We start from the raw sequence: 26,247 nt of genomic DNA, 5'->3' as shown, positions 1-26,247 counted from the left end.
TGCCCACCACATTTCCCCATGACCTAAATTAATAATTATTTACATTGTTGTCCAATTAAATTTTAGCATTTTCGTTTTAAAGTAAAAGATGACACCTTCTTAGTGATCAGCATATTCTTGCACAAAGGTTAATATATGTATATTTTTCTTTGAATAGGAAAACATAAATGAAAAGCAGATGATTTGCAGATCATATTAGTCTGCAATCAGTAGTGTTTCTTACTATTAAAAATGGGATTGTGACACAAGTGAGGTTAAATATTTAGATGAGTGACTGGAAATTTGCTTTAACTTACATTTTGATATTCTGATGCCACTATTTTGTCCTCATGTCCCTCACCAAGATGCATAACTAGTGTATTGGTTGTTTGTAATATACTGTGATATGGAAATAACTAACAGTTTATGTGTTGATGTACATGTATAGTAGAGACAGTAAATCATCTCATCATGTGGCTGTCCTGTTAATGCCTAATCCTACTTTATTTATACGTGTTCTTACTAAGGGAAATTCATTTGCAAGGCCACTATCAGCTTCTGTCATTAATTTTCAATTCACAGCGTTCAGACCAAACTTGATAACGTCCAATGTTATGAATTATTGCAAATGTCAAACTTGATCTGATGCATTTGATCTAATGCAATTTTATGTTCATCTTTCTCCAGTCTCCATAAAGCCAAACAATACATACTACAGTACATTTATTCCTCTGAAGCTGCAACTGCTCACAATCACAGCTCCTTATAGTTTGAAACATATGAGTTGTTCCAAAGGTGAATTTGTGGACTTGCATCAATTAAAATGCTAAACGGCTTACTTGCTCATATTATGAGACTACAAAATCTGTTATTTTATTTGGAATCAAATGCATTTGAGGCTATTACTTTTGTTAAACTATAGTAGTAGTTTAGTGTCACTCAGAACTATTATATAATGAACATATGTTTCACGTTTTGTGCTGCCATAAATTGGGTTTACTGGCACTGTAGCAGTCTTGCTGGACTAGTATAACGCAGCTGGAGTTGGGCATCACAGCCACCAGGTGGCGTGACAGCCTCAAGAACAAAAATCGGTGGCTCAGTCCTCAACAGTATAGACACCTCTTACCACGTTATGGCTCTCTTTAATGAGCTCCGTTGCAATGGTGACTTATGAAAGGCTGACATGGGCAGTTGGGTGGGAGGTGAGTTCAAAAGTGCTTTTGCAGCGGAGATTCAGGCCAATTTGCAGACAGCGAGACGTCAAACATTAGTCATCTCGAGGAGCCAATATTAATATCCAAAGTGAAATGTTCTTGATCGTTCCAAACCTCCAAAACTCGTGTTCAATTGGGTATTTACTATATGTCATACCACTTTACTGCCTCTTAATTTTGCACATAAACGCTCCTTTGCTCCATGTATACTGAATATGTGTTGTTTCAGGTCTTATGACTAGTCAATTTCGTGGGTTTGGACAACACGTATTCCGTCATAAAACACAACAGGAGGTTCTTACCAGTCAGCACTTAGTAGCGTTGAGCTGATTCTGACTACCTCTGCGAGCCAAGGTCACTGAGGTTAGCAGTGCTCCTCAGGCGATGAGAGGGCCAGAGTCCACACTGGGGAGAAAAATTGAAGTTTTAAGGCAGATCATCTATGTGTCTCTGGTGGGGTTTAGACCATAATCTGTTCATCCAGGTGCCTGGCCCCCCACTCCGATTCTTGCCTCTTCTCTGCCAAACTCCTAGGGTGCTTATGTAATTGTGAGTGTGTCTGTGTGATCGCTTGTCAGTATGGGTTAGTCATTCTGTGTGTCTTTGTGTATATATGCACAAAAGTGGGTAAGTGCAGGGTGCATGTGTGTTTTATAAGGGTGTGTAAGAGTTTTTTCCTTGCAGTCTTTGATGCCTGGGAGAGGTGCATGGCTGATTGATATGCTGCTGGGGCCTCAGTGTGTGCTTGAAACACCGTTATTTTTTACTTTTTATACACCCAATGTAATAAATGGACACACATGGAGAGACAGTGACACCAACCAAATATCACTCCCACTCCCGGGTTATTGATGAGTCTGAGTCATTACGGCAGTGAAAGCTGTTGTAGTTATGACTCTCAAGGGTAGGCGGTGTTGGCGTGGATAAGTTGTAGTGCCAAACAGCTGTTAATGAGAAATGGTTATTGTGGCGTTCTCAGGATAATAACACAAGGTGACCTTTTTCTCATTGACACCTGGGAGCCAAATATCTACGGTTGTCTGTCTTGTTCTCTCTTGCTTGTTTCTAGTTTTTTTTGCTTTTTGCAGTATCACTCACTTGCTATCATCTGCGCATGTCTTTCTCTGTCCCACCCTGGGCTCTGCTGTTTATTGTGCTTTTCTTAAACGCTTTGCAACGCGTCCAAAACCAATCCCTCTTTGGCACTTGTTGTTTGAGACACCTGGGCTGTGTTCTTTCGTAATTCTCTTTCTACCTGCTGGAGGGACATATTTGTTTGTCTTTTTGATTGTTCTCCAACCTTTTGTGCTTTGTTTTTATTTCCTCTCCACTCACGAAGGAAGATCATCAAATTTCTGGGTTTACACCCACCCACACACCTCTTGTGCCTCACCTGGCATGGCCAGAGGCCAGCGCTGAACGTTGTGTTCAGTCTACCACTCAGTCACATTTCATGCTGCTATGCAGTCTTGTAACTATGAAACCAGACCATGCTGCGGTTTCTCACTGTAATCAGACAACTGACCCTGCTACACAGCAGCACACATTGTCGTTCCACTCTGACAAGTGTTCCGTACCTGTTGGATCCAACAATATTATGATCGCCATGGCAATCATTCTGTTTCTGTTCACTCGTTCCACTTCATAAACACATGGCTCAAGTTGGAAACTGGGTTATTTTTCACACTAATTAACCTCTGTTTATGTCATAGGAAGTCATGTAGCAAGCCAGTAAAGGGGTGTAACTAAATGTCGAGTCTTTACTGACCCATCTCTCTGTAGGGAGACCTGTTCTTTGATCTATTTTTGTTCTATTGTCAGACCAAAACCCGAACAATAAATATATTCCTTCACATGCTGCTCTTATTCTCGCAACTTCTCAACTGTCTCTTCTTTCCCCACGTCTCAGGTTCCTCAATGGCTTTCCCTCTAAACAAAGTCTGCTATTATGATCTTGATACTTAGTGTTGAGCAACTTTTGTGCTTGTATTGTCTCTGTAGATGGGAGTGTTAAAGTAGTGAGTTGCATATCTTGACCCAAACTTGACAATGGGGCAGCGACTTTCTTTTGCCTTTCATCTGCGTAGAAAACCACTCTCTTGTTTCATTCTCACCACTAAGCTGCTCTGACACAATGCACTTTGATGTTGTGTGTGTGTGTGTGTGTGTGTGTGTGTGTGTGTGTGTGTGTGTGTGTGTATGTATGTATGTGTGTGTATGGACTGTTTGGTATACCTTGGATGTTTACTGTATGGTGTGTTAATAAAGGTTACACATAAAATAAAGTTTGAGAGGATTATATACAAGGTTAACATGTCAGAGGGACAATTCAGTTGTTTGTTTTTGAGGAATGGTCCTGGTCTTTTGAGACTACAGTTTGAAGTTTTCCTGTCTTTCAGCCAGTAGTGGTAAAGATTTACCTATGCACTCTGTTACTCTTGCTATTTGGCATGTATGTCATCATGCTATTTTCCACTTATACCATTTCATAATTTAGCTGTATTAGCTGATACAAGAGCAGTTCAAAGAGAAAATAATTACACACAATGTCACATTGTCACAATCCCATTTTTAATAGTAAGAAACACTACTGATTGCAGACTAATATGATCTGCAAATCATCTGCTTTTCATTTATGTTTTCCTATTCAAAGAAAAATATACATATATTAACCTTTGTGCAAGAATATGCTGATCACTAAGAAGGTGTCATCTTTTACTTTAAAACGAAAATGCTAAAATTGAATTGGACAACAATGTATAATCTGTGTCAGCCTTAAATGAGGTTCGGCCATCACCATTTTTATAAAAGATTTTTTCGAACCAACATAAGGCAACTTACATACAGAAAAAAAGAGGGCCATATAGTTGATGACGTGTTGAAGGATTGAGGTTCCTCCAAACTGCACCAAGTGCCTGTCTCCTGCAACTCTGCATCACCTCTATGTGTGGCTGCATCCTCTTCTTTTCCATTCCCTTGTAATACTTAAAGTTGATCTGCCAACCAAAAAGGCCCTATAAAAAGCCAGAATGTAGATACAGCCCAGTTTCTATCAAACAAGGAACCACTTTAAATGCTTTCCAGTGTTTCCAAAAGTTGCTAAAACAAGCAACCTTTCCAAGGAGGATTCATGGTAGCCACAAGAAGCATGATGGTCACTGAATCACCCTATACAAAGTAATATTCATCCTAAAACAAGATGACAACAGCAACGCCCCCATTCTTTGGATCAAATGTTGTTATAGCGATTACTCATTTACAAGGAGTGTGTCAAGACATTCAGTTTACACAGTGGAGTACACACACCATTTTTGAAACATGACTCACCATGATGACCACTAATCCTACCCGAAGATGAAACTGAACTACCAGATTTAAATTTTTCACATAACATTAATTCAGTTAGTCACGCTCCCACCGCTAAACAAACTGTTTGTTGTTAACCTGATAAAAAGGTCTACATCGGTATGTCTTCACATAGCTAAGTTATGGGTCATTTTGGGTCAAACTGGCAGATGGCAGCAATACACTGAGTAGAGCAGTAGCGCCAAAGTGTTCGTACATACACATACATACATACGTACATTTTATTACATTGTCAAACACAAGATATCTGATGCCTCATGAGTTGTTTGAGTGAAACATTGAACCAGGCTTTGCTATTTTTGTTGATAATTTGTTTTTGTTTTTATTTATAAACTGAAGCACCTTTCAAAACACAGTAACAGTGCTTTAAAATAAAAATTGCACACATTAACACAAAGAGAATAAGATTAACCAAAAGCCAAAAACTAAACACATAAGAAAGAAAACAGTGTAAAACCAACAAAAATGTCATAAAACATAAAATGAAATCACCAAAAAGCAATTTAAAAAAAGTGGGTTTTTAAAAGAGACAGGGTTTACAGCCATGCACTGGGTTGCACCAGCTAAGCGTAAGTTCAATGAGTTCAAAAGAAGACGTTTGTTGACGAAAGTTGTAACTTAGGTCGGAGTTTACGCGCTACTAACATTTTGAGGGTTGCAACAGTTGAAATAGTTCTAACGTAGGCATAAGTTACAACTTACATTTTACACCAAGCACTTAGTAGGTGTAAAGTCCTCCGTAAGATCGGTTGGCATGGCGCATCGTTTTGAAAGGTGGAATAACTTGGAGGATGAGGAGGAATGACAGTCGGTAGACAGACATCGGTAACACGTTCTCCGGGACAGATTCCACCCCTTGGATATCTATGATGATTTTGATTAACGCTCACGCTTTTGTTTTCCACGAGCGGCGCTACAGAGGATGACCGACCTGCTGGCAGCAGACTTGGCTTAGATAACCTTAATTAACAGCTACTAACGTTAATCATAACAGTTAAGGCTATCATTTTGTTTGTTATTATAACCTCACAATTTAATCTGCCCATAACGTTATGGGCTACCCCATGTTGTAGTTGACGTTTCACCACTCAATGTTGTTATTTAGCACCAACGTTAGCTGTAGGTTAAGGTTGTATAGTTATCACCTAGCGTCACTGTGTCCACGTTCGGACACCACTCACAGCTATTGGCCATATTCGGACACTTCCGACCTGACGCACTTTCTGGTCTTTTTGCGGTCCTTTACGTTTCCGATCATCACCAAAAATGTTAGCGGAATTGATCTATATCCATCTAACAATCTACGTTTGAATTTTCATATATGTACGTCGACATTTACATGTCTTATTAGTATATGAAAGTGACTTTAATGAGGAAAAGTAGTAAGAACGCTTGGGCGATGCTCAGGCGATGCTCGGGTGACGCTCGGGAGATGCTCGGGCGATGATCTTTCCCTCTAATAAGTTTATATTTTCACTGTACTGGAAATTAAGGAGCTTTTATTGCATAATTCAGAGTTGTTGAAGCATGTCATTTTATTGTGAACAAACCCGGTAGTTTTGACAGCATTGATGGGACTTAATACCCCAGAAAAACCAGCAGCACCCAGTGTTTACTGCGAGGAGATAGCAGTGTCCAGTTATGGCCAAGGGCAGCGAACGGCTAATTCACCGGTGTTAGCTTCCTTTAGCCGGCTCTTGTAAAGTAAAAGCTAAAGTAAATAGTTAAAACGATATACCGTTAGAAGGGTTAGAAGTTACACTCGAGTTTTTCACCATTACATTAACTAAAAACACTACAAGATCATTTATATTCATATTTAAACAGATATTTTGATAGAACGTTAGCCAAAAAGTGACGCTAGCTAATCATAACACCTCTACCTTCCTGTGGCTTTGGTTGGTGATTAACGTTACCAACGTTAGCTATTTTTAGCTGGTAGCTTCTTCTCTATTGCGGAGCTAACGTTAAGTGTTCAAAGACAATTGGCAAGAGAAATACAATGGTAATAATAAAAATATAATAATATTAATAAAACACCGCATCAAGAAAAGTGCTTTTCACTGATTGGCCACGGAAAGAAAAAACGTCATTTTTTGTGACACAATTATGGTTAGTGTGGACTTTACACCAGTGTAACTATGATGAACCTTACGTCTCCGTGTTATTGACTTTGAATCTTGCTAGCATAGTGTTAGCTTTCTGGCTCGTAGCTGAGCTGAAGGGTTCCACGAGCTGAGCGGACCATAAATATCTCCCGTTGCTAAGGGTGGCAAGTCGTATCTAAGGTCCTTTCTATTCCCTGAAGGAGTGAACAACGTTCGCATTGCATAAGAACCTTATGGGATGTTCAAACCCTCAGGCGTAACCAGGGAAACTGAGTTATTGTTTGGAAAAACTTTAGAGGTTGATTGTAAAACGAATTAAAAAATAAACTAATGTTTTAAAAACATGTTATTTGGCAAGTTACCATGGTATGAGCGGGTTAATGCCTTTCGAGGTGTACATTGTCAGGCATTAATGAACTTCGGCGGAGTCGGACAGTTCACGCCTCGCCGTCGTCCATTAATACCTGACGATGGACACCTCGTCGGGCATTAACCCTTACTTACTGACACATTTAGAATTATTTTGGTATTTACAATCCATTTCAACACCAACTGCAATTCTCTTTGTAAAGCACTACAAAATGAATCTGTTGGATGCGGCCATATATATATTGCTGAGTTGTCTGCGTACATAGATATTTAGTTGATGTCTTGACTTTTGCATTAAAAATTATATGTACATAGATGGATCATCTAATTTCTAGTTCTGTACCAAATACCATTATTTGAGCTATGAAGCTTCGGTGCTTTTCAACAGCGAATGATTGAAGCTTTGATGGCAGCAGCGGCAGGGGAAACCAACATTTTTGACCGCACTTGAAGCAAAGCGAGAGATGAAGCGACTGCTTTGTTATTGCACGACATAGTCACCTGTTGTTACACAAACTCCTGGGCAGTTTGGTGCTTGTTTTTCGTTTTTTACCTTTGTAGTGTTCAAAACTTTTTTACAGTAAGGTTGCGGGAACCAGTGCCTCACTGTATTGGCATTATGCACGGCCGTAACTAACTTGTTACTATGTTTACCTTTATCATAGATAAGACGACACCAGGCTGCTACAGTATGACCATACAGACCTCTACACACATCAGACTGCTCGCTTGTAACTACACATATAGTGCTGCATTAATTAGCCAGCGGCTAGCGGACGTTTAGCAAGCATCTTATTCCGAGAAAAAACACCACAGTGAGTTTCAGCCTACATGCACGTCATATTCAATGAAAATTTGAATCCTAAAATTGAAAATTGAATACCTACCTATCGAACGAATATTTGAATATTATATATATCAGATCCAGCCCTACTAATTTCTAATTTATACTCTCCCTGAATCGATCTTTTGAGTCAAAGCTGTACATGTACAGTTGAGTGACATACTTTATAAGCATGCTGATAGTCAGTACAAGTATTAATCTGTAATTATATTCCTCACTGCAGTCTAACTTGGTATTTATTCTTTCCTAAAAAGATATTGGTTGGGAGATAAATTAATGGAAACAAAAATGAAAAGTATGTAAGAAGTAATGATTCCAGCATTTTTTGTTCAGCAATTTCCAGTACCAAAGTCCTGGTTGCTGACTTGTTTTTCAAGAAGAGGGGAATGACAATGCAACAAAGGTACTTAGCTGGTATCCAACCAGGTTTTGTGGTACGTTTTAGACGTTCCCAATTTCTTGTTTTCTTTAACATCGGTTTTAAAGAGAGTTCTCAGCCTGTACAAATATTATTCAACCAAAACAATCCAGATCTGCTAGTGTTTTAGTCAGTATTGTGTATTATTTGTGTTAAAGGTCATTGTAAGTGGGTGGCTGTATAGGACATCCTTTATGTACAAGAGAGGCACCCCCCATTCACCTGGCAGATGTTCTTTTAGCACCAGCCTATCAATGGACAAGTAGCATGCAGTAATCTCTGAGCTTTCAGAATACATTCATTATCCTTATTGTCAAAGACTGTCAAAGCTGCCTCTGTCCAGTCTTGCACTTTTCCAACTGTGCCCTTTCACCTATTTCTCATATATGGGCACAGGTGTAAATGGACCGCCTTAGATAACTGGATATTATACTTACAGTCTCCTTGGCTCAGTGTGTGTTAGCCCATATTTGAGAATAGGAAATATACAGGAGCACTGAGATTCATTCCAGAGGAAGAATTACATTTTAGAGCAGCTGATAGAGGTGTGGGGGTTAATCTGCAGATTGATGAATCTGTTATATTCTCACACACAAACAACGATGTCGCAGCGGGGCAAAACAAAGGCATCAAGTTGACCCTGTTTCTTTATCCGTGCCTCCATCCCTTCAGAGACCTGTTTCTTTTAGCACTACTTGATATCAGATATAGGTCTTATATCTCCCCTTTGAGCCTGTCCGTGAACAATGCAGAACAATATAACCTTTTGAATTGTTTTCTGACAATGATGCCAGTGTGCCTGCTTTAAACCTGCTCTGTAACAACGGACCATAATTGAACCTAATCCATCGTCTGCGTCATCTGATGCCCTTCTGGGTTGTGTGTTTGGAGTTCTTTCATCATCTTGGGCGAGGAATCTTCAAGCATGTGTGTTTGCGTATAAATATATACCAGTTGCTGAGGAACGATGCCTTTAGCCTTGGCAGTTGCTGGAGGCAGTTTTTCATTCTTTCTGTGAGGCAGAGGTGTGAAAGGTTAGCTTGTGGAGTCAGATGGGTGTTTATACTGGGATGATGATCAGATGCTGCCTGCATCGCTATTGGAGACACCACACCCTTTGTCTAAGTTTAGCCTTGTTTATGTACACACTTAACTTGATATCTTCTCCTCAGCTTTCAGCCCAAGGCTTTATCTCAGACTGGATTCCAGTTTTAGCTGAAATGGGAGTCATGTATTGACTCAGGTCAGAGATATCTCACATAACCCATGTAAATCTAGTGTTCAATGTTGGTGTGTGTGTGTGTGTGTGTTAATATATAAATTAATAGATAACTATGTACACATTCTTTTGTGTATCTATGTACACATTTTCCATTTGGATTATTACTGACATTGATTGCTGATATTGATAAATGATCATTCATTAGTTTGATGTGCGTTCTCGGTTTTCTTTTTCCAATTGTTTGACCTTTGCGTCACAGCTAATCCCCCTTCGTTTACCATATTTGTACATGCATCTTGTGCACAGTAACGGACATGACCATGCTTGTGCATGTTTCATATATGCTATGTCTATGTTTGTGGTGACTGGATAATTTGAGTGCTTAAAGCAGTAGGATTTAGATTCTCCCCATTAATCAGGATCAGTGTTCCCTCTGCTAATGATCCATAGGAGACCTCGCAGTCCCCATGCCACTTCCCTCTCTTCCAATTCCCTGCCTCTGCTTTCTAGGAAAACACGTCTGTTATCGCTATCACTCTCTCTTTCTTCCTCTCTTGATCTCAAGTACTCCCGGTCAGTCCGCTCTGCTTCACTGCCCTCCAGCACACGCACACGCACACGCACACGCACACGCACACGCACACACACACACACACACACTGAGATGAGGGTTATAGGGAGAGGTGTGTGCAAATGGAGCAGAAAGGCACATCTGCATGCCACATCAGAAACACATTTCTCTCCTCTCGACCAGGTAAAGGGAGACAAATAGGCTTAAAGGGTCCTTGACAAATTTGTTTACGCCTTTCTTCACACAGTGATGGAGAAACTCCTTCACCCTAACACCGCCAGTGGTCCCAGACCAGTACTGGGTCTGAGAGGGAGAGCTCAGTGAGTGCTTAGTTCTCTCGTCTCTCAAAGGCAGCTGTCTGAAGTTGATGTTTGGTATAAAAACCCTACCATACTCAACAGTCACCACATCAAACCATCCTGCTTCTGTAATCGTGGAATCAAATGTGGAAATAGTATCGTAAATAAATGTAAGCTTCCCTCTCTTGATAAATACAACTTAGCAGGTCAAATAGAAGTGTTCTAGGTCTACATCAGTGTTGTTGCCAACATGTAGTGTATTATAGTGGAAAAGGCAATTGTTTGTACAGCATGGAAACATATATTACATCATTCTTAAGTACAAAGAGTCTTTGTGTTCACAGATGGGATTTTCTCATGCAAAAGTTTGCCTCACCAAATATTGTTACGGCAGCTCATGGTATTGTGCTGATTGCTGTGAAAAATAGTGGATATTACATTATCATGTTACATAAATATGAGGTGATAGAAAACGCCATATCCGAGGCACTCATGTTAGACCACAGCGTTGCTATTAAGCACTTTGTCAGACGCATTTGGGAAGTGCTCTCTACCATGCTAATCCAATTGGCCAGATTGATTAGCAGTTAAAAGCCTTTCTTCCTCTGGTCGGAGCAATCTGTTCCAAATGTTGCCTAGTGGGCTAGCTTTAGCTGGGCTGGCCCACCGGATCAGTTGGTGCCAGGCCCACTTCCTGTGTAGGGTTTCACCGTGCACGATCAATACATGCAGACAGCTAATTGGATGAACACTGACACTCACATTTCTCTTTTCTCCACTTATGTGTTTAAAGGGTAGACTGACCTGACAGTTACAGTAGGTAATATAACAGCAGAGTTTATGGTAATGTAGTTTGGAAATTGGCTGTATAATTTCTATGTCTGTGTCAGTTAAGTGAATGTGGTGTTATTTGATGGACAATGATCCATCATGTTACCATGCAAATGCTGGACTGCAACCTCAGACATCTTCCCTCACTCCCTTACCATCTCACAGACACGCTCAAACAAATCAAATCCTTAGCCCATGCGAACACTGATGCTGGATGCCTTGTTTGACCCCTGTTCTCTTCTCTCTCCATCTTCCCCCCCTATTTGTGTGTTTGTCTCGTCTCTGTCCGTTCTGGACAGAATGACCAAGTGTGACGTAAAGAACTACCTGGAGAAGATCTATAATGTCCCTGTAGGAGCAGTCCGTACCAGGATACAGTTTGGTGAGTGTCTTCACTGCTTCACACAAGCATTTCATCCAAATTAAAATCCTAAAGTTGTACTGCAGCTGTTGTGAGTAAATCAAGCAAATGGTGCACACACACACACACACACACACACACACACACACACACACAGTCTCATCATGCTAAGCTCTTAACTTCTATTTAACTCCGTCTCTGCAAATACTGTAAAGTATATAAATAGTTAATTTGATAACTTGATTAAAAAAGAACTTTAACTTCCTGCATTAAAGCAGCCATATTATGCTCATTTTCAGGTTCATAATTGTATTTTAAGGTTGTACCAGAATAGGTTTACATGGTTTAATTTTCAAAAAACACCATATTTTTGTTGTACTGCAGTGCTCTCTCTCACTGCTGTAGATCCTCTTTTCAGCTGGTCTCTGTTTTAGCTACAGAGTGAGACCTCTTTTCTTCTTCTTCTGTACTATCTTTGATTGCACTGCACATGCCCAGTAGCTCAGATGTAGATCATGTCAGCTAGCTAGCTCCATAGACAGTAAAAGAAAGGCTGACTTCGGTCAGTTACAAGGCAGGATTAGCTGGGAGACTTCTAAATGAGGGCGCACATGTAAGTAGTTCTTTTGTAGATTATGGTGAACTTGTGTGTGTTGTAGCAGTGCTTTGCTACTGAGAACGAGGTAGCATGCTAGCGTTAGCATGCTAGCGTTAGCATTAGCGTTAGCATGCTAACGCTACGAGCTAATGGTTGCGGTTAGCCTGCTCGTTTCAGCTTGTGACGTCACAAGCCGTGCCGATTTTGAACAGCTCACCCAGAGACTGAAGGCAGGACACATTCAGAAACTGTATCTCACTCTAAACAACATGGGTGGATTTTTTTCAAAGTTTGTATGAGTGTGGAAGCACCAGAGACACAACATAACACCCCAAATCCCAGAAAAAGTGATTTTTTCATAATATGGGCACTTTAAAAAATTATTATCCAATACATTTACATGTAAGTCATATTGTGTTGGAATTTCATATAAAACAATTTTAAACAGTGATATACAAGACAACTAACTACAGCCCAATATTATAAATGTACTGTAAAATAAGTGTTTCGGCAATCTGTATAGCCCCGGTTCTAATTGAAATGTGTCTTTAAAGTGTGAAACATTCACTATCTGTAGGCATGAAAGATGACTGTAAAGAGTTTTAAATAGCTGTGGTCCACTTGAATTTATGTTATAGTGGATTCCAGCGGAGGAAACTTTTCACAGCAGAAAAAAGTATCAAAGCATCAGTTAATACTTTTCAAACTACTCCTGCAGCATAATCCCTTTATTGCAAAAACTCATAATTTCACAAAAATACAAGTGTGTCAACATTATTATTGTTATGTGGACACCTTTGGTATTTATTTTGTTACTTTTTTTTGTTATGTTTATATTTCGTATTTATTTACAGTTTACTTACAGAAAATTTGCTCCACCGGTAGCTGGTAGTGACAAAATAACGCCAGCATGTTCCTATTTCCATGTTGTGATTTGTATAGTCACAGTGTGTACAAATAACAAGGTCACATGAGACACAGCCGTCTTCTAACCGTATACAAACTGGGAACTGTATTCTCAGAAAGGTGAAGCATTGCTACTCTGCTCGGGGCTTCTCAGGTGCCGCAAGCACATCACTCCGCCCAAGTAGCAGAATTAGCAGCGCTTCGCCTTTCTGAGAATATAGTTCCCAGTTTGTATACAGTTAGAAGACGGCTGTGTCTCATGTGACCTTGTTATTTGTACACACTGTGACTGTACAAATCACAACATGGAACTAGGAACATGCTTGCGTTATTTTGTCACTTATTCGGAGCAGTAAGCTAGTTGGAACCAGTTACCTCCAGGATCCGTGCTAGGCTAAGCTACCGGTGGAGCCGTCTGACAGAGTTACAACACGCACGGAGATGAGAAGGGTATGTATGGACTTATCTAACTCTGGGGGTTACGGTGAATAAGCTAAAGTCCCAATAAGTCGGCATGTTCCTTTAAGGTTCTATCCATCCTAACAGCCCCCCTTCTTTTTCCTTTTTTTTTTTTTTTTTTTTTTTTTTTTACAAAATATTTATTGTTTCTTTTTAACCAAGACATACATAAATGTAGACAGAGCCTAATAATCAATAGTACCAAAAACCAAACAGCTGACAGCAATCACAAAATACACGAAAAACCTTGATATAAAATAAATAAAAAAATAAATAAAAAACACAAATTATAAAGACTTAATACAAACAACATTACTTTTCACTGTGGTCTGGTCCCTTTTTTATATGATATATTTAGAATATGTAACAAATCAAAGAGTGTCACAAGCCAATAAACATCTCTTTCCCACATGAAAAATACTAAATTACTCAGAATTCCCCTCATTTGCCAGTATATCGTCCACATCATTGTGTTCCAAAAGTCCAAGAACGGTCCCCAAACCTGTTTGAAAGTATCTTGTCTGTCCTTAACCATATATGTTATTCTTTCCATTGTTAGGCAAGAAGACATTTCTCTGAGCTACGACCTATACTAGGCCTATTCACACTTTTCCAAGCAAGAGAAATCAACCGTTTTGCTATAAACACGCGTCAGTATTTGTACATCCTTTTTTAAAAAAAAAAAAAAAAAAAAAAAAAAAAAAAGAATTAGGACCAGTTGGGTACAACCCCAGGATAAATACTTTGGGATGGAGAGGCAAATTTACAGACACTGTTTGAAATATAATTTGCACTACCTCTTTCGAGAAGTCTTTGGAAGTCCCTTTGGAGTGATTGCACTTGTAGCATAGTACCATATTAAACTTATGTAACTTCGCTGGGGTAACATATGTTCGCATTAGCCAATTATATTTTAGTAATTTAAGCCTGGTATTCACGGTCTGTTTCTGAGCCTAATACAAATGCTACTCTAATCCTCCAATGTTATGTCCTCTTGAATGTCTTCCTTCAATAAGTTTAATTTGTGCACGGAAGATTCAGTTGAGCTAGATATTAGCATAGTGTATAAAGCTGAGATTCTACTCTCACTGTTGCAGTTGTTTAATAAAATATTTTCTAAAGTGGATAGAGAGGGTTCCGATATTTTTTGATTCTGGGCAGCCATTATAAAACTCCTTATTTGTAGGTATTCCAAAAAAGGTTTTCTAGGAATATTATGTTGAGATGTTGTGAACAATGAGTTCTTCAAATTACATATTATTTTTGTCTTTATACAAGTCTGGAATTTTCCTCAAAACTTTGCTGGCCCAAAGTTGGAAACCCAAGACCAGCTCTCCCAGGAGCAAACCTCTGTTTTCCCCTTATAGGACAAAAGGCTGACAGAGTATGTTTCAAATTCCGTGCCTCATGCCAAACATTTATTGTATTTAAAAGAAAAGGATTCCTTGTTTGTTTTCTTAGTTTCTTGATATCAACTAAACAGTTTTGAGTGGTAACTTGGAAATTACTGAGGCCATTTTAATCTCCGTCCACGCAGGGATAGTGTCTAAAGTAAAATAGTACATTGGGTGCGAAGCTGAGCTGCCCAGTAGTATCACTGGATTAGGCACATTGAGCCCCGGTAGCGGGGATAAAGAGGGCAGCCCTGCCGAGAGCCTCTGTGGATGTCAAAATGTTTAGATGTCAAAGTGTTTAGATATCATATTATTAGTAAGGATCCCTGCAGTAGGATTCGTATATAATATCTTAATTCATTTACTAAAGTTTACACCACAACCAAAACGAGTTAGCAACTCAAAGAGGTAAGGCCACTCTGTCAAAGGCCTTCTCCACATCCAAAGACAGGATTGCAGTGTACCCCTTTCTAGAATGTAAAACATTAAGCACTCTCCTGACATTATGGAATCCCTCACGCCCCTGAATGAAGCCATTTTGATCCCCACGTACCAAGACAGGGAGATGATTCTCCAACCTCCCAGCCAGTATTTTAGGCTACGTTCAGACTACAGGCCTTAATGCTCATTTCCAAGATAATTTTTTGGCCATTTTCAGCCTTTATTTTGACAGGACAGCTGAAGACTTGAAAGGGGAGAGAGAGGGGTAATGACATGCAGCAAAGGGCCGCAGGTCGGAGTCGAACGCGGGCCCGCTGCGTTGAGGAGTAAACCTCTATATATGGGTGCCTGCTCTACCAACTGAGCTATCCAGGCACCCCAGATCAGATTTTTTTGACTGACTGTAAACATTATTTATTTAAAAATGTGGCCTGCATCAGACTCAAGTACTGGGCACAGCCTCAAAGTGACCCGCATCCACAAACGAGTAATACAACGTCACCATCAACAACCTGTTTAAATGCTTATTAAAATAAACCCATGGATGTATTAAGAGAACCAATGAGATGTAATTGTTACATAGTGCTACTAGCTACCGCTAGCTACTATTCAATAGCCCGCTGCCTTTTGAGAACAGAGACGATAATAACATTACATCCACGTTACAGGCTTTACAGCACACAGCCCTCGGATGTATTCTAAGATAATACAAATGATGAATTACAGCCGTTATATCCATTATTACAGCTACAGGAACTCGAGAGAACTGTCATATGAGCCTGCAGTGCAGGGCAGCTCAGCCTGCAACACAATTCCACTGTTGGCCGCTATGCCCATGTTTGCGTCAAAGCCTGGTGCTGTTCCTGGGAGCTTGCTGTTCTCAGTGCATGATTGTGACGATGGTCGCTCTAGAGTGTAGTCAGAGTATGTATGAATTCCGATTTTGACTGTCCAGACTCACGTCGCATTTTTAAAATATCCAACCTGTAACGGATTTGGACCATATATGAAAGTGGCCCAAATCAGAACTGGAAAAGATCGGATGCCATGTGACTTGGGCTGTTTGCACTGTCATGAAAAAAATCAGATATGAGTAAAAAAAATCTGATTTGGGTCATTTTTGCCTGCAGTCTGAACGTAGCCTTAGACAGCACCTTAGTGTCTGAGTTCAAAAGCGAAATGGCGCAATATGAATCACATTTAGTATGCAGCTTGCCAGTTATAGAGTCTGTTTTTTTGGAATGACTTTTCTTAGTCGGCATTGTAAGTAAAGGAAGCCAATAAAATAAACTTGCCCTTACGGGCACTTAAAGATTAAATGTGAACTTTTACAGGATTAAATTCAAGTTTGAAGCGGAGCAAAAAATATGCGACTGATCTGCTCTGTGCCATCCCGGAATTCCCTAATAGCCCTTTTAATCACTTCACGATTTTGTAAATTAATTTTTAGTTATGGTCCATGGAATTCACAGAAGGCTGATTTCTGTTTTAGGAAGCATAAAGTAAAATTGATTTTGTTTTGGAGACTCTTAAGTGGTGGTTAGCGTGATTAGCAATTTCAGCTTGCAGTGTCGACGGTCTTCCCATTGACATGCAGCAGCGGGAGTGTTTTCCAGCGGCTAGTTGCGGTAGTGGTTAGCGTGCCTGGCTCTCCTTCCCCCTAACACACACAGCTGCTTATCTGACAATCTGCTGCTGCAGCATTCCAGCCTCCAGCTGTCCCAGGACACCCCACGTTCCCTCCACACACTTACAAACTTGCAGCTTCAGGGCCCCAAGTGCACCATCCCCTTCACATACATCCCAACCCCAAAGTCCCCCTCTTGCATCCTTATCAAGGATGATCATAGAGCCAAGAGTTAATAAATCATTTACTTAATAATCCTCCTGACTTTTTATTGGTGGAGAAAACTGTTTAAGTTTACATGGACTGATTTGGGTGCTCCCTACAAGTTTAGGAATTTGCAAGTTCATGGAAGAACAGAATAGAAGACATATGGGTGGCTTGAAGTTGGAGAGATGCTAATGGACATGCTAAGAAGAAGAGGCACTAGCTCCCTCTGTGCTATGCCTGAAGGAGAGACTGGGAAGAAAAGGGAGGGAGGAGAGAGGCGTCTAGCTTAGCCTAGCCTACAGTTTGGAGAACCCATTAACGCTGTTTATTAGGGTTGTGTCATTAAAAGCAAGGGGAAAGGGAAAGCCCCTCAGGAGGGTGGATGGAAGGAAAGCAGTGAACTTTGGGGGGACAGAGAAGAAAGGGAGGCTCAGGGCCCCCTGTGATTCCGAGGTGCGTCAGAGAAGGTATCCATGTCTGCGTCAGGAGTTCCACACCATTGGCAGCGTAAAGAAGGCAAAAGGGAGAGGAGAGTGAGGGGCGCAAACGACCCTTTCTTTCCTCCATGGGCGGCAGGGGTATTTTGGAAGGAGTTGCCATGGTTACCCCTCCGGCCTGGGATTTGTAACGTGATAGCTGGCTGCCAAACCGCAATCTCAAAGAGGGAGAAATTGTGCTTGCGTTTGCGAGTGTTGCATGAAAGCTCTGTCTGTATGTCTGTATGTGTTAGGAAAGGGCTATGTGAATTCAGAGAAACACTTTTTTACATTTTTCAAGGGGTGCAACACACACAGAGGCACACACTCTTCGTTACCTCTGTCTCCCACCCACACAGGGGCCTCCAGTTAGCCAGGGGTGCGTGAAGGGGGGTGTTTTACAGCCCTGCTCAGGGATTTCCCTGAGCAGTGGGCTGCCTGGCTAGTGATTACTAGTTACACATATGAAAAATACACACACACACACACACACACACACACACACACATACACACACACACACACACAAATTACTCATTACAGCGGAATGTTTCCCTTGTTTTTCATGTCATAAACCGTTCCCATGGCAATGGCAGTTACTCAGAGGGCCTGTTGACTTGACCACCAGGGTCTCATTGAGATAAGAGTTCGAAGGCAGAGATGAAACGATTGATGTTGTGCTCATTATCCATCATTGATACTAGAGTTTTCATCGTAATGTAAAGATTGAGGTACCTGTGTGAAGTGCCTGCAAGTTTAGTAAAATTACACACACACACACACACACACACACACACACACACACACACACACACACACACACACACACACACACACACACACACACACACACACACACACACATACTCGTACTCATACTCACACTCCGCAGATCCCAGAGTCTCCTGTCTTCCAGACTTGGAGAGGTCTGACAGGAGAGAGGATGAGGTCATTATCTTGTCCAGCTGGGGAAGAGGTTAACCTGCCGTCCATCCATCAACAAAATCAAGCTCTGCCCTACCACATGTACACACAAAATATTCTCTGTTCTACAGGGAAATAAACAAAAATGTAGTCAATTATCTGTTGTTCAGATAAGAATGGAACTTAATGTGATAATTGCTTTGCAGGTATATAGATGTCAGGATAGTGCTTTAGTCATTTTGCTGTCACCTGGGGATGGACTTTAATCTGACGTTATATCAGAAAAAAATAAAACATGTCCATCACTATTACCTAGAGCCCTAAGTGATACCATCAAATGTCTTGTCGAAACAGTCCAAAACTGTTCCATGATACCATCAAATGCTGGAAAACTGGAAAAAAAATGACGTCCAAAAAAAAAAAAAACTGCAGCAGGCTGTTGACACGCTCAGTTCAGTTCAGTTCTGAATCGGCAACATTCTCTGTCAGGTAAATGTAGTAGTACAATGTCTTCCTTTCATGTAAAAGTACACTGAAAGTCAGTAGTAGGTTATACAGTGGAGTTGCATATTAAGTGGTTTGGGTTTCCTCTGTAAGTAATTTGGGGTACAATTTGGTTCTGGAGAAAGCTAGAAGCAGCAATACCACAGACAACGGCCCGTTCCAAACAGGCATATTTTGAACGGGCACTGTATTAGTCATTAAAAAAATTCTCATTCTCATTCAATGAATTCAATACCTTTCAAACCGATGTACTTCATTACATTGATGCAAAAACACTAGAGCTGTCAAACAATACATTTTTTCTTAATCGCGATTAAACGCTGAATTTCTGTAGTTAATCACGATTAATCGCAAGTTTTATCACATGATTAAAATTCTATTATTTTGCATTTCAGAACTGTTTTTAAGTACATATTAACAATGGAAAGCAATTCTTACCGGTGTATCTTGATTGGGAATTGCAATTGAATGCAAAGAAAGTTACTTTATGAACTTGACTTTAAGATTTGTATTTGTTTATTATTTATTTACTGTAAACAAAAGAAAATGTGTGAATCTAGTCACACATTTGAATCTAGAGTCAATATAGTGTGCAGTGACTCCTAAATAATTTTGATTACTCAGTGATGTCCAGTGATCACTGGTTAATGAGACAGCGTTTGCACTTTGCAGCAGTTCCAGTTGGGCTGCTTTCTCCATGTCGTACAGGCTGTGTGTGCGTGGGGCTGCTGTCCCCCTCGACGGCAATGTATAAGACAGGTCAGAACATGCCAACGTTGTACGTCTTTAAGACCCGAGTCTTCTACGATGCTAACAGGTCTGCAGATAGTTGCCACCCATTTCGCAAGATCTGTAGTAATCTTTTGGGGATTTGGTTTCATCCACAGGTGGGCAACTAGCACTCTCCAAAATAGTGCTTTGCCTGAGCCTGCTAGCATCAACCTGAGTCACGTTAACTGTACTATGCTTAGCTCGTAGATGGTAGCTCAAGCTTGCCATGCTTCGGTGATATTTTAATTTGGCTTTACACAATGTGCATATGGCTTTCGACTTGTCTACTGAGCCATCTGGAGAATTGTGTTGCTGCTGTCTTTCTCCATCATGCCTGCAGCAGGGATGTGTTACGAGGAAGTATGGCAGCTTGATGATAAGTAAAGGTGCGGGAAAGGGTCAAAATAGTAGCCTGTTAGGAACAACGCAAAGCCGAGTGAAGTGTAAAATAAATTAATAAATGGCGGCATGTGATTAATGCGATTATAAAAAAAAAAAAAAAAAAAAAAAAAATGAACGCGTTATGCTCGGCCCTTTAATCGCATCGCGATTAACGCGTTAACGCTGACAGCCCTAAAATACACTGAAGCAGTCCTGCTCACACATTTGTAACATTGCCCACCCAGACCCAATACAACTAGAGTTTTTACATGGCAAGCTACCTCAGTAGAAGCAGTATAGCAGTCTCTACCAGTTGACAAATTTCCTTCGTCTTCACGGTATATTGTCATATTTCCCAACCCTACTCCGACCATATTCATAAATGTCACCATGCTGTATGCATAACTGTCTGCTGTTTCACAACCAGAATTTGCTCATGTTTAGTCATTCCTGTTTACCAACAAATGCATTCCTGCTGTTCTGTTTCTCAGGCTCCAACAAGAAGAGGAATCATCTGAACCAGAAGGTTAAGCAGCCTGACTATAAAGTAGCCTACGTTCAGCTGGTGAGGAGACACAAACACACACACACATACATGAACATATACACTCATTCCCCTAAACTTAGGGCTTTTCCCAAGTCCCAAATTTGTACCTCCTCGACTCCTCGATCCTCCGGCTTGTGACCCGGAAATCATTCTCAGCGTTCCATGTTGAAGGACGTCCTGATTCCTAAAATGCACATGGGATGAGGCTCCTCGGAGGAGTTATAATCGAGGATACATGGATGTATCCTCGCGAATACTTTTCACCCGTGGCATGTAAACAAAGAGGCGTGACAGAGCGAACGGAGGAGAGAAAGAGAGAGAGAGAGAGAGAGAAAAGAGGAGAGAGAGAGAGATAGCGATAACATCCGTGTCTCCGTGGTTAATCTTTATTAGGATTATTTCAGAATCTAAAGGTCTAGTTCGGTTTCCTCTGTCCAGTTTATAACTACACTTAGTTTTGCTGCTTAAATATCCGAAGATAGGCCTATCACCTGCAGTGACATTTCTGCGCGCATGGAAACATTTACAAGCAGCCTCTCGAATCATTAAAGCAAGCTAAATCGTTATAGAAAACACTCATCAGGCTAAATCAATACAATAGCCTACATCATTTAAAAAGCAACGGAGCCTGCAGGGATTGCCGAGGGCCAATTAAACGTCCATGCGGAAAATAATTAAGTCAGGTGGGTGGAAGGTGGAAGGTGGAAGATGATAAGCTTACAGGCGGATTCGGAAAAAGAGCCGATCCACACATTAATAATAGAGTGTGTTTGTGTTTGTTTGTATATAATATAGGCCAGCCTTTATATTTGTATAGTTCTTTTCATACAGACATTTGTAGTGTTTTCTCAACGGGGGCGTTCAGAAGATGACGGGGGGGCGCTGGAAGCAATATTTTGGAAAGGGGGGCGTTGAGGTGCCCTTGGAGGGCGTTTGTTTGAGAGCTAGTTTAAACCAAAGATTCACAGTAACAATACATGTTTACACTTTAAACTACTTGCAAAAAACAGTGGTCTGCAACATTAAAACCTGCCAATTCACGGCACTGCAACTGGAAGAGACGGTGTATCATAACTCTTCTTCTCTTCTGTGCTTCTGTCAGCTTTGTTTGGCGCAGCTCCGCGCTGCCTTCATGGAAATGGGATGTCAGAGCATCATCTTAAAGAGCATCATCTTAAAGAGCATCATCTTAAATGAGCTCCGTACTTCAGCGTGAAGCTGTGTTCAGATAAAACAAAAAAAGCAATCGCTGCAGGGTGGTGCGACGTCCTGTTGTGTTCTTTAACCCCCAAATGTAGCACAAGTAGACTTTATATTTCACAGTAACAGTTTTTTGTCAGATCTTTTATAGAACACAACATTTCCTACTGCACCTGAAGGCAGCTTCATTTCACGGAGAAGGAGACGAGCGAGAGTGTTTGACTGTGTGACTGTGACTCTTTGTTGTTTGGCAAACATTTAGCTGTTTCACAAACTCCCGGGCAGTTCAGGGCTTGTGTTTGGTGTTTTAAAACTTTCTTGTGGAAGCAGCTAGAGGCAGTGATGTTACTGTTTACTGTACGGGATTCTCACTCCTCCACAAAACGCAGCGCGATGCGGGGTTGCGTTTCTCCAAACGTTTTTTTTTCTGCTATTTATTCGCAAGACAGGCGATAGCAAACATATACTCTTCTAAGCATCAAAAAAGGGCTCTCACTAACTTTCAAAGGTTTTAAACTTATTTCCATTCGGAAGTAAATCCTTCTGCTTTTACCCCTTAATAAGTGCCAGCTTGCTTTCCGTTTCACTTTGGTTATAGATTTAGATTTGAATGAAAAATAGATTTGAATGTTAAATTGCTAGTTGTTTCTGATTGGCTACTGTTAGTGTTTGTAATACCTAATTAAAGTTTGAATGTTACATATCTAGTCATTCTGATTGGCTGCTGTTTCCTAATTTAAATTGAATGTCAAATGGTTGCATTTTTTTTAAACACCTGTAAATATAATTTCTATATTCACATGGCTTTTTTGATACCTGGGAAACTAATAAATAATAATAAGTTTGTCATTCAATTATATGATTTTTTGATTATTTGTGATAACAATAGTAATAACAATAATAGGCCTAATATTAGGGCGTAATCATTAATATTCGGGGCAACTAGCCTAAATTTTATTTGATGGGGGGTGATTAGGGACCTGGATAATGGATAGGGGGGCGCTGGCACAAAAAAGGTTGAGAACCACTGCTTTAACGGCTATAGGCATACTGTGTATGTAGGCTATAGGCTATTATAAATATATAGGCGTGTGTGTGTGTGTGTGTGTGTGTGTGTGTGTGTGTGTGTGTGTTAAATACAAGCCTATGCTAAAGAAACATAATCTGGATGCAAAATGTCCTAATAATTTCCGGCCTATCTCTAACTGCCATTTATCTCATACATTTTGGAGAAGGTGGTGTTAAAGCAGCTGCTTCCATACCTCAACTCAATAGAGATCCTAGAGCCATTTCAATCTAGGTTCAAAGCCGTCACAGCACTGAGACAGCCCTGTTAAAGGTAACAAATGACCTGTTGCTCACCCTTGATCCAGGTGATAATGCCATTCTGGTCCTGTTGGACCTTAGTGCTGCATTTGACACTGTAGACCATGGTACACTACTAGAGCCTCTTGAACAGTGGGTTGGCATTAAGGGTACAGCTCTAAACTGGTTTCACTCCTACCTCCACCAAATATCTTTTTCAGTATCCATAGGACAGTACTCTTCATCCCCTACCCCTGTGTCTTATGGTGTCCCCCAGGGATCCATTCTGGGTCCAGTACTTTTCTGCCTTTACATGCTCCCCCCTAGGTAACATCATCAGAAAATTAAATATTTCATTCCATTTCTATGCAGATGACTCCCAACTGTACATCCCACTTAAATCTGGCACCTCTTTTTGAAAGAAATTAAAATCTGGATGGCTAACAACTTCCTTCAGTTAAATGATAACAAAACTGAAGTTATTGTCTTTGGCCCTTCAAAATTCAAAAATTCACATTACACCTGTCCTAGCCTCCTTGACTTCCAGTCCAGTCTAGGATACAATTTAAAATACTGCTGATGGTTTTTAAAGCGCTTCACACCCTGGCCCCCAGCTACATAACTGGCATCATTCATCCCCATGTAGCCCCTAGGTCCCTCAGATCCTCCAGCCAAGGTCCTTTTCTGTTGCTGGCCCTCAGCTGTGGAACCAACTGCCACCTGACATCAGAAATGCCTCTTCAATTACAGTATTCAAAACCAGGCTCAAAACTCACCTATTTACAATGGCCTTCCCTGTGTTTTAATTGTCTTACCTTGTTATGTCTGTAATTAAGTGTTTGTCTCTTGATGTTGTCTTAAGCTGCCTACACACCAAAAGACGGCCAACCGTCGGCAGAAAAGGCAGTTGGACTGATCAGTCTCCCTGAGTTTGTCAAAAAAAATGCCTCAGAACACACCAAAGAGACGAGACGTAATACGTCTCCATACCAGCAGGCGGCGCTCATCTGTATTGTCGCCCAAAAATGAAAACCGGCAGCTGATTGGACGAACGCGTCACGTGGGTCTGTTTTCTCCAGAAATTCAAAGACAAACTGTCATGGCGGCTTGTTCAGAATACGATCTCATATTGTACTAAATTAGTTCACTGAAACGTGTTTCTGAAAACATTTTAAGCGAGAAATAGGCCATGCAGTTGCTGCATCTGTCTTCATTTCAGATCGACAAAGGTCAGTTTAAAAGATTTTCGTCAGATTTTGAGAGACTCTAGTCACGCTCATTCTGCTCCCCGTTTAAGGGTTAGCACTCTACCAATCAGATGGGTCATTTGAGTTTGACTGCTGGCAGTGCCCGCCCCGGCGATTATACATGTCAAATCGGCCAAAATGAAGGACGACGGCCCCTCGGACGGATGACGGCACGGAACACACCGAACAGACTTGAGTCACTGACCTCGCCAGACTGTCCAACGGCCGATTATCGGCTCTGTGTGTCCGGGCCTTTAGCTTATATCACTGATCTGTAAGTGTATTTATTTTATTTTATTATTCTGTGGCTAATGCGCTATGTACAGCACTTTGGTCAGTGCAAGCTGTGTTTAAATGTGCTATAAAAATAAACTTTACTTACTTACGACAAATAAAAATGTACAACCCCCGTACATTCTTTTCACATTTTGCCACGTTGGGAATTGAACTCAAAGTAAATATATAGAAGTTGTCATGAACACTGTTCTGCTCCGCTGACAGAGATCATAAAATGCAGCGTATGACAAAACAATGGACAGTTGATGCAGTTGTGCTGCGCGTCATATTTAATTGACGTGGCTTTTAATGATGGCTCCGAGGCAGAGATGTCTCGTGTTTGTTAAATGTCTGTTGCCTCGACTCCTCTTTCCTCGAGGCTCTTCCTCGACTCCTCGGCTCGGATCTCCTGTGGGCGGGACTAAGATGCGAGGAGAGGAATCAAGGAGAGGAATCGGGGATGCACAAACTGGGAATTGGGAAAGGGCTTCAGTCTTTTCTGGTTGGTGTGTTGTTTGTGTAGCATTAGCTCATTGACTCCTGTCCTGTATACAGTGGGAGGTGGAGACCCCTCCACAATAACCTTCTGTCTCTCTCTCTCTTTCTCCACTCAGCCCTCTGTGTTTTTATTATTGTGGGGGCTGCATTATTAAACCCAAATCCCAGGGGGAAAAATTTTGGGGGCCTTGAATCTTCAGCTTTTGTGTCATGTGCTATTTTTGAAAGGGAGACTCGCCAGGTGAGAGAGGTGAGACGGGTTAGTTGATGTTCCCGCATAGAGCCCTGAGGGGCAGGCAGCCTTTGAAGCTGAGCTCGCAAACTCACTCACACACAAATGCAGGTATGAACAGACGCACAACAACAATGAACATCAGATATCAAATATTAACAAGAACTGTTCTTTTACCTGTCATTTTAAATTGTTTCATGAGAAAGCCTCCCTTGCATACAAATTACGTAGATGCACACAAATCATGCAGCCGTACCTTGCTGTGCGGTTCACACACTCTGGCTGCACTCTTGAGAAAGTAGCAGTCTGGGCTCTTGCAGGACCTGAGGGTGAAAGGTCGTCTTTGGTTACATGCCAGACTTATATTAGGAAATATTGAGATATGGTTATTAGAGGTCGACCGATTAATCGGCCGATTTTTGGCATTATTTTTTTTACATAATCGGCATCGGCCAATATCAAGCCGATTAATAAGCAGGTGCATCTGCGGGCAGCCTAGTGTTAAAAACATGAATAGGCGACATTTTTTACAGCGCGCCCAGACCAGCTGCCTCCAGCCCCTCCCCTCGTGAATTCTTGCGCAGTGTGTCTCGCACAGCCACTTCAGGTTCAGACGCTACCGTTAGCAATAGCATGTTGCTGGTGTTCTTGCCTTGGGATTAACTGTAC

The 26,247-nt window shown here is 41.0% G+C and overlaps 1 protein-coding gene across 1 annotated transcript in view; it reads left to right on the top strand.

The window, feature by feature from the left end:
• The window catches only part of mrpl23 (mitochondrial ribosomal protein L23), a 55,178-nt gene that overhangs the window by 3,453 nt on the left and 25,478 nt on the right, over positions 1–26,247 (top strand). Inside the window, exons 3-4 of the mRNA XM_031283113.1 lie at positions 11,524–11,606; positions 20,765–20,838. Of these exons, the coding sequence (XP_031138973.1) occupies positions 11,524–11,606; positions 20,765–20,838 (157 nt within the window). The remainder of the gene's footprint in view (positions 1–11,523; positions 11,607–20,764; positions 20,839–26,247) is intronic.

The sequence above is a fragment of the Sander lucioperca genome, chromosome 7, assembly GCF_008315115.2.
Source record: "Sander lucioperca isolate FBNREF2018 chromosome 7, SLUC_FBN_1.2, whole genome shotgun sequence".
NCBI lineage: Eukaryota > Metazoa > Chordata > Actinopteri > Perciformes > Percidae > Sander > Sander lucioperca.
This window is presented reverse-complemented; position numbering and strand designations above follow the sequence as displayed.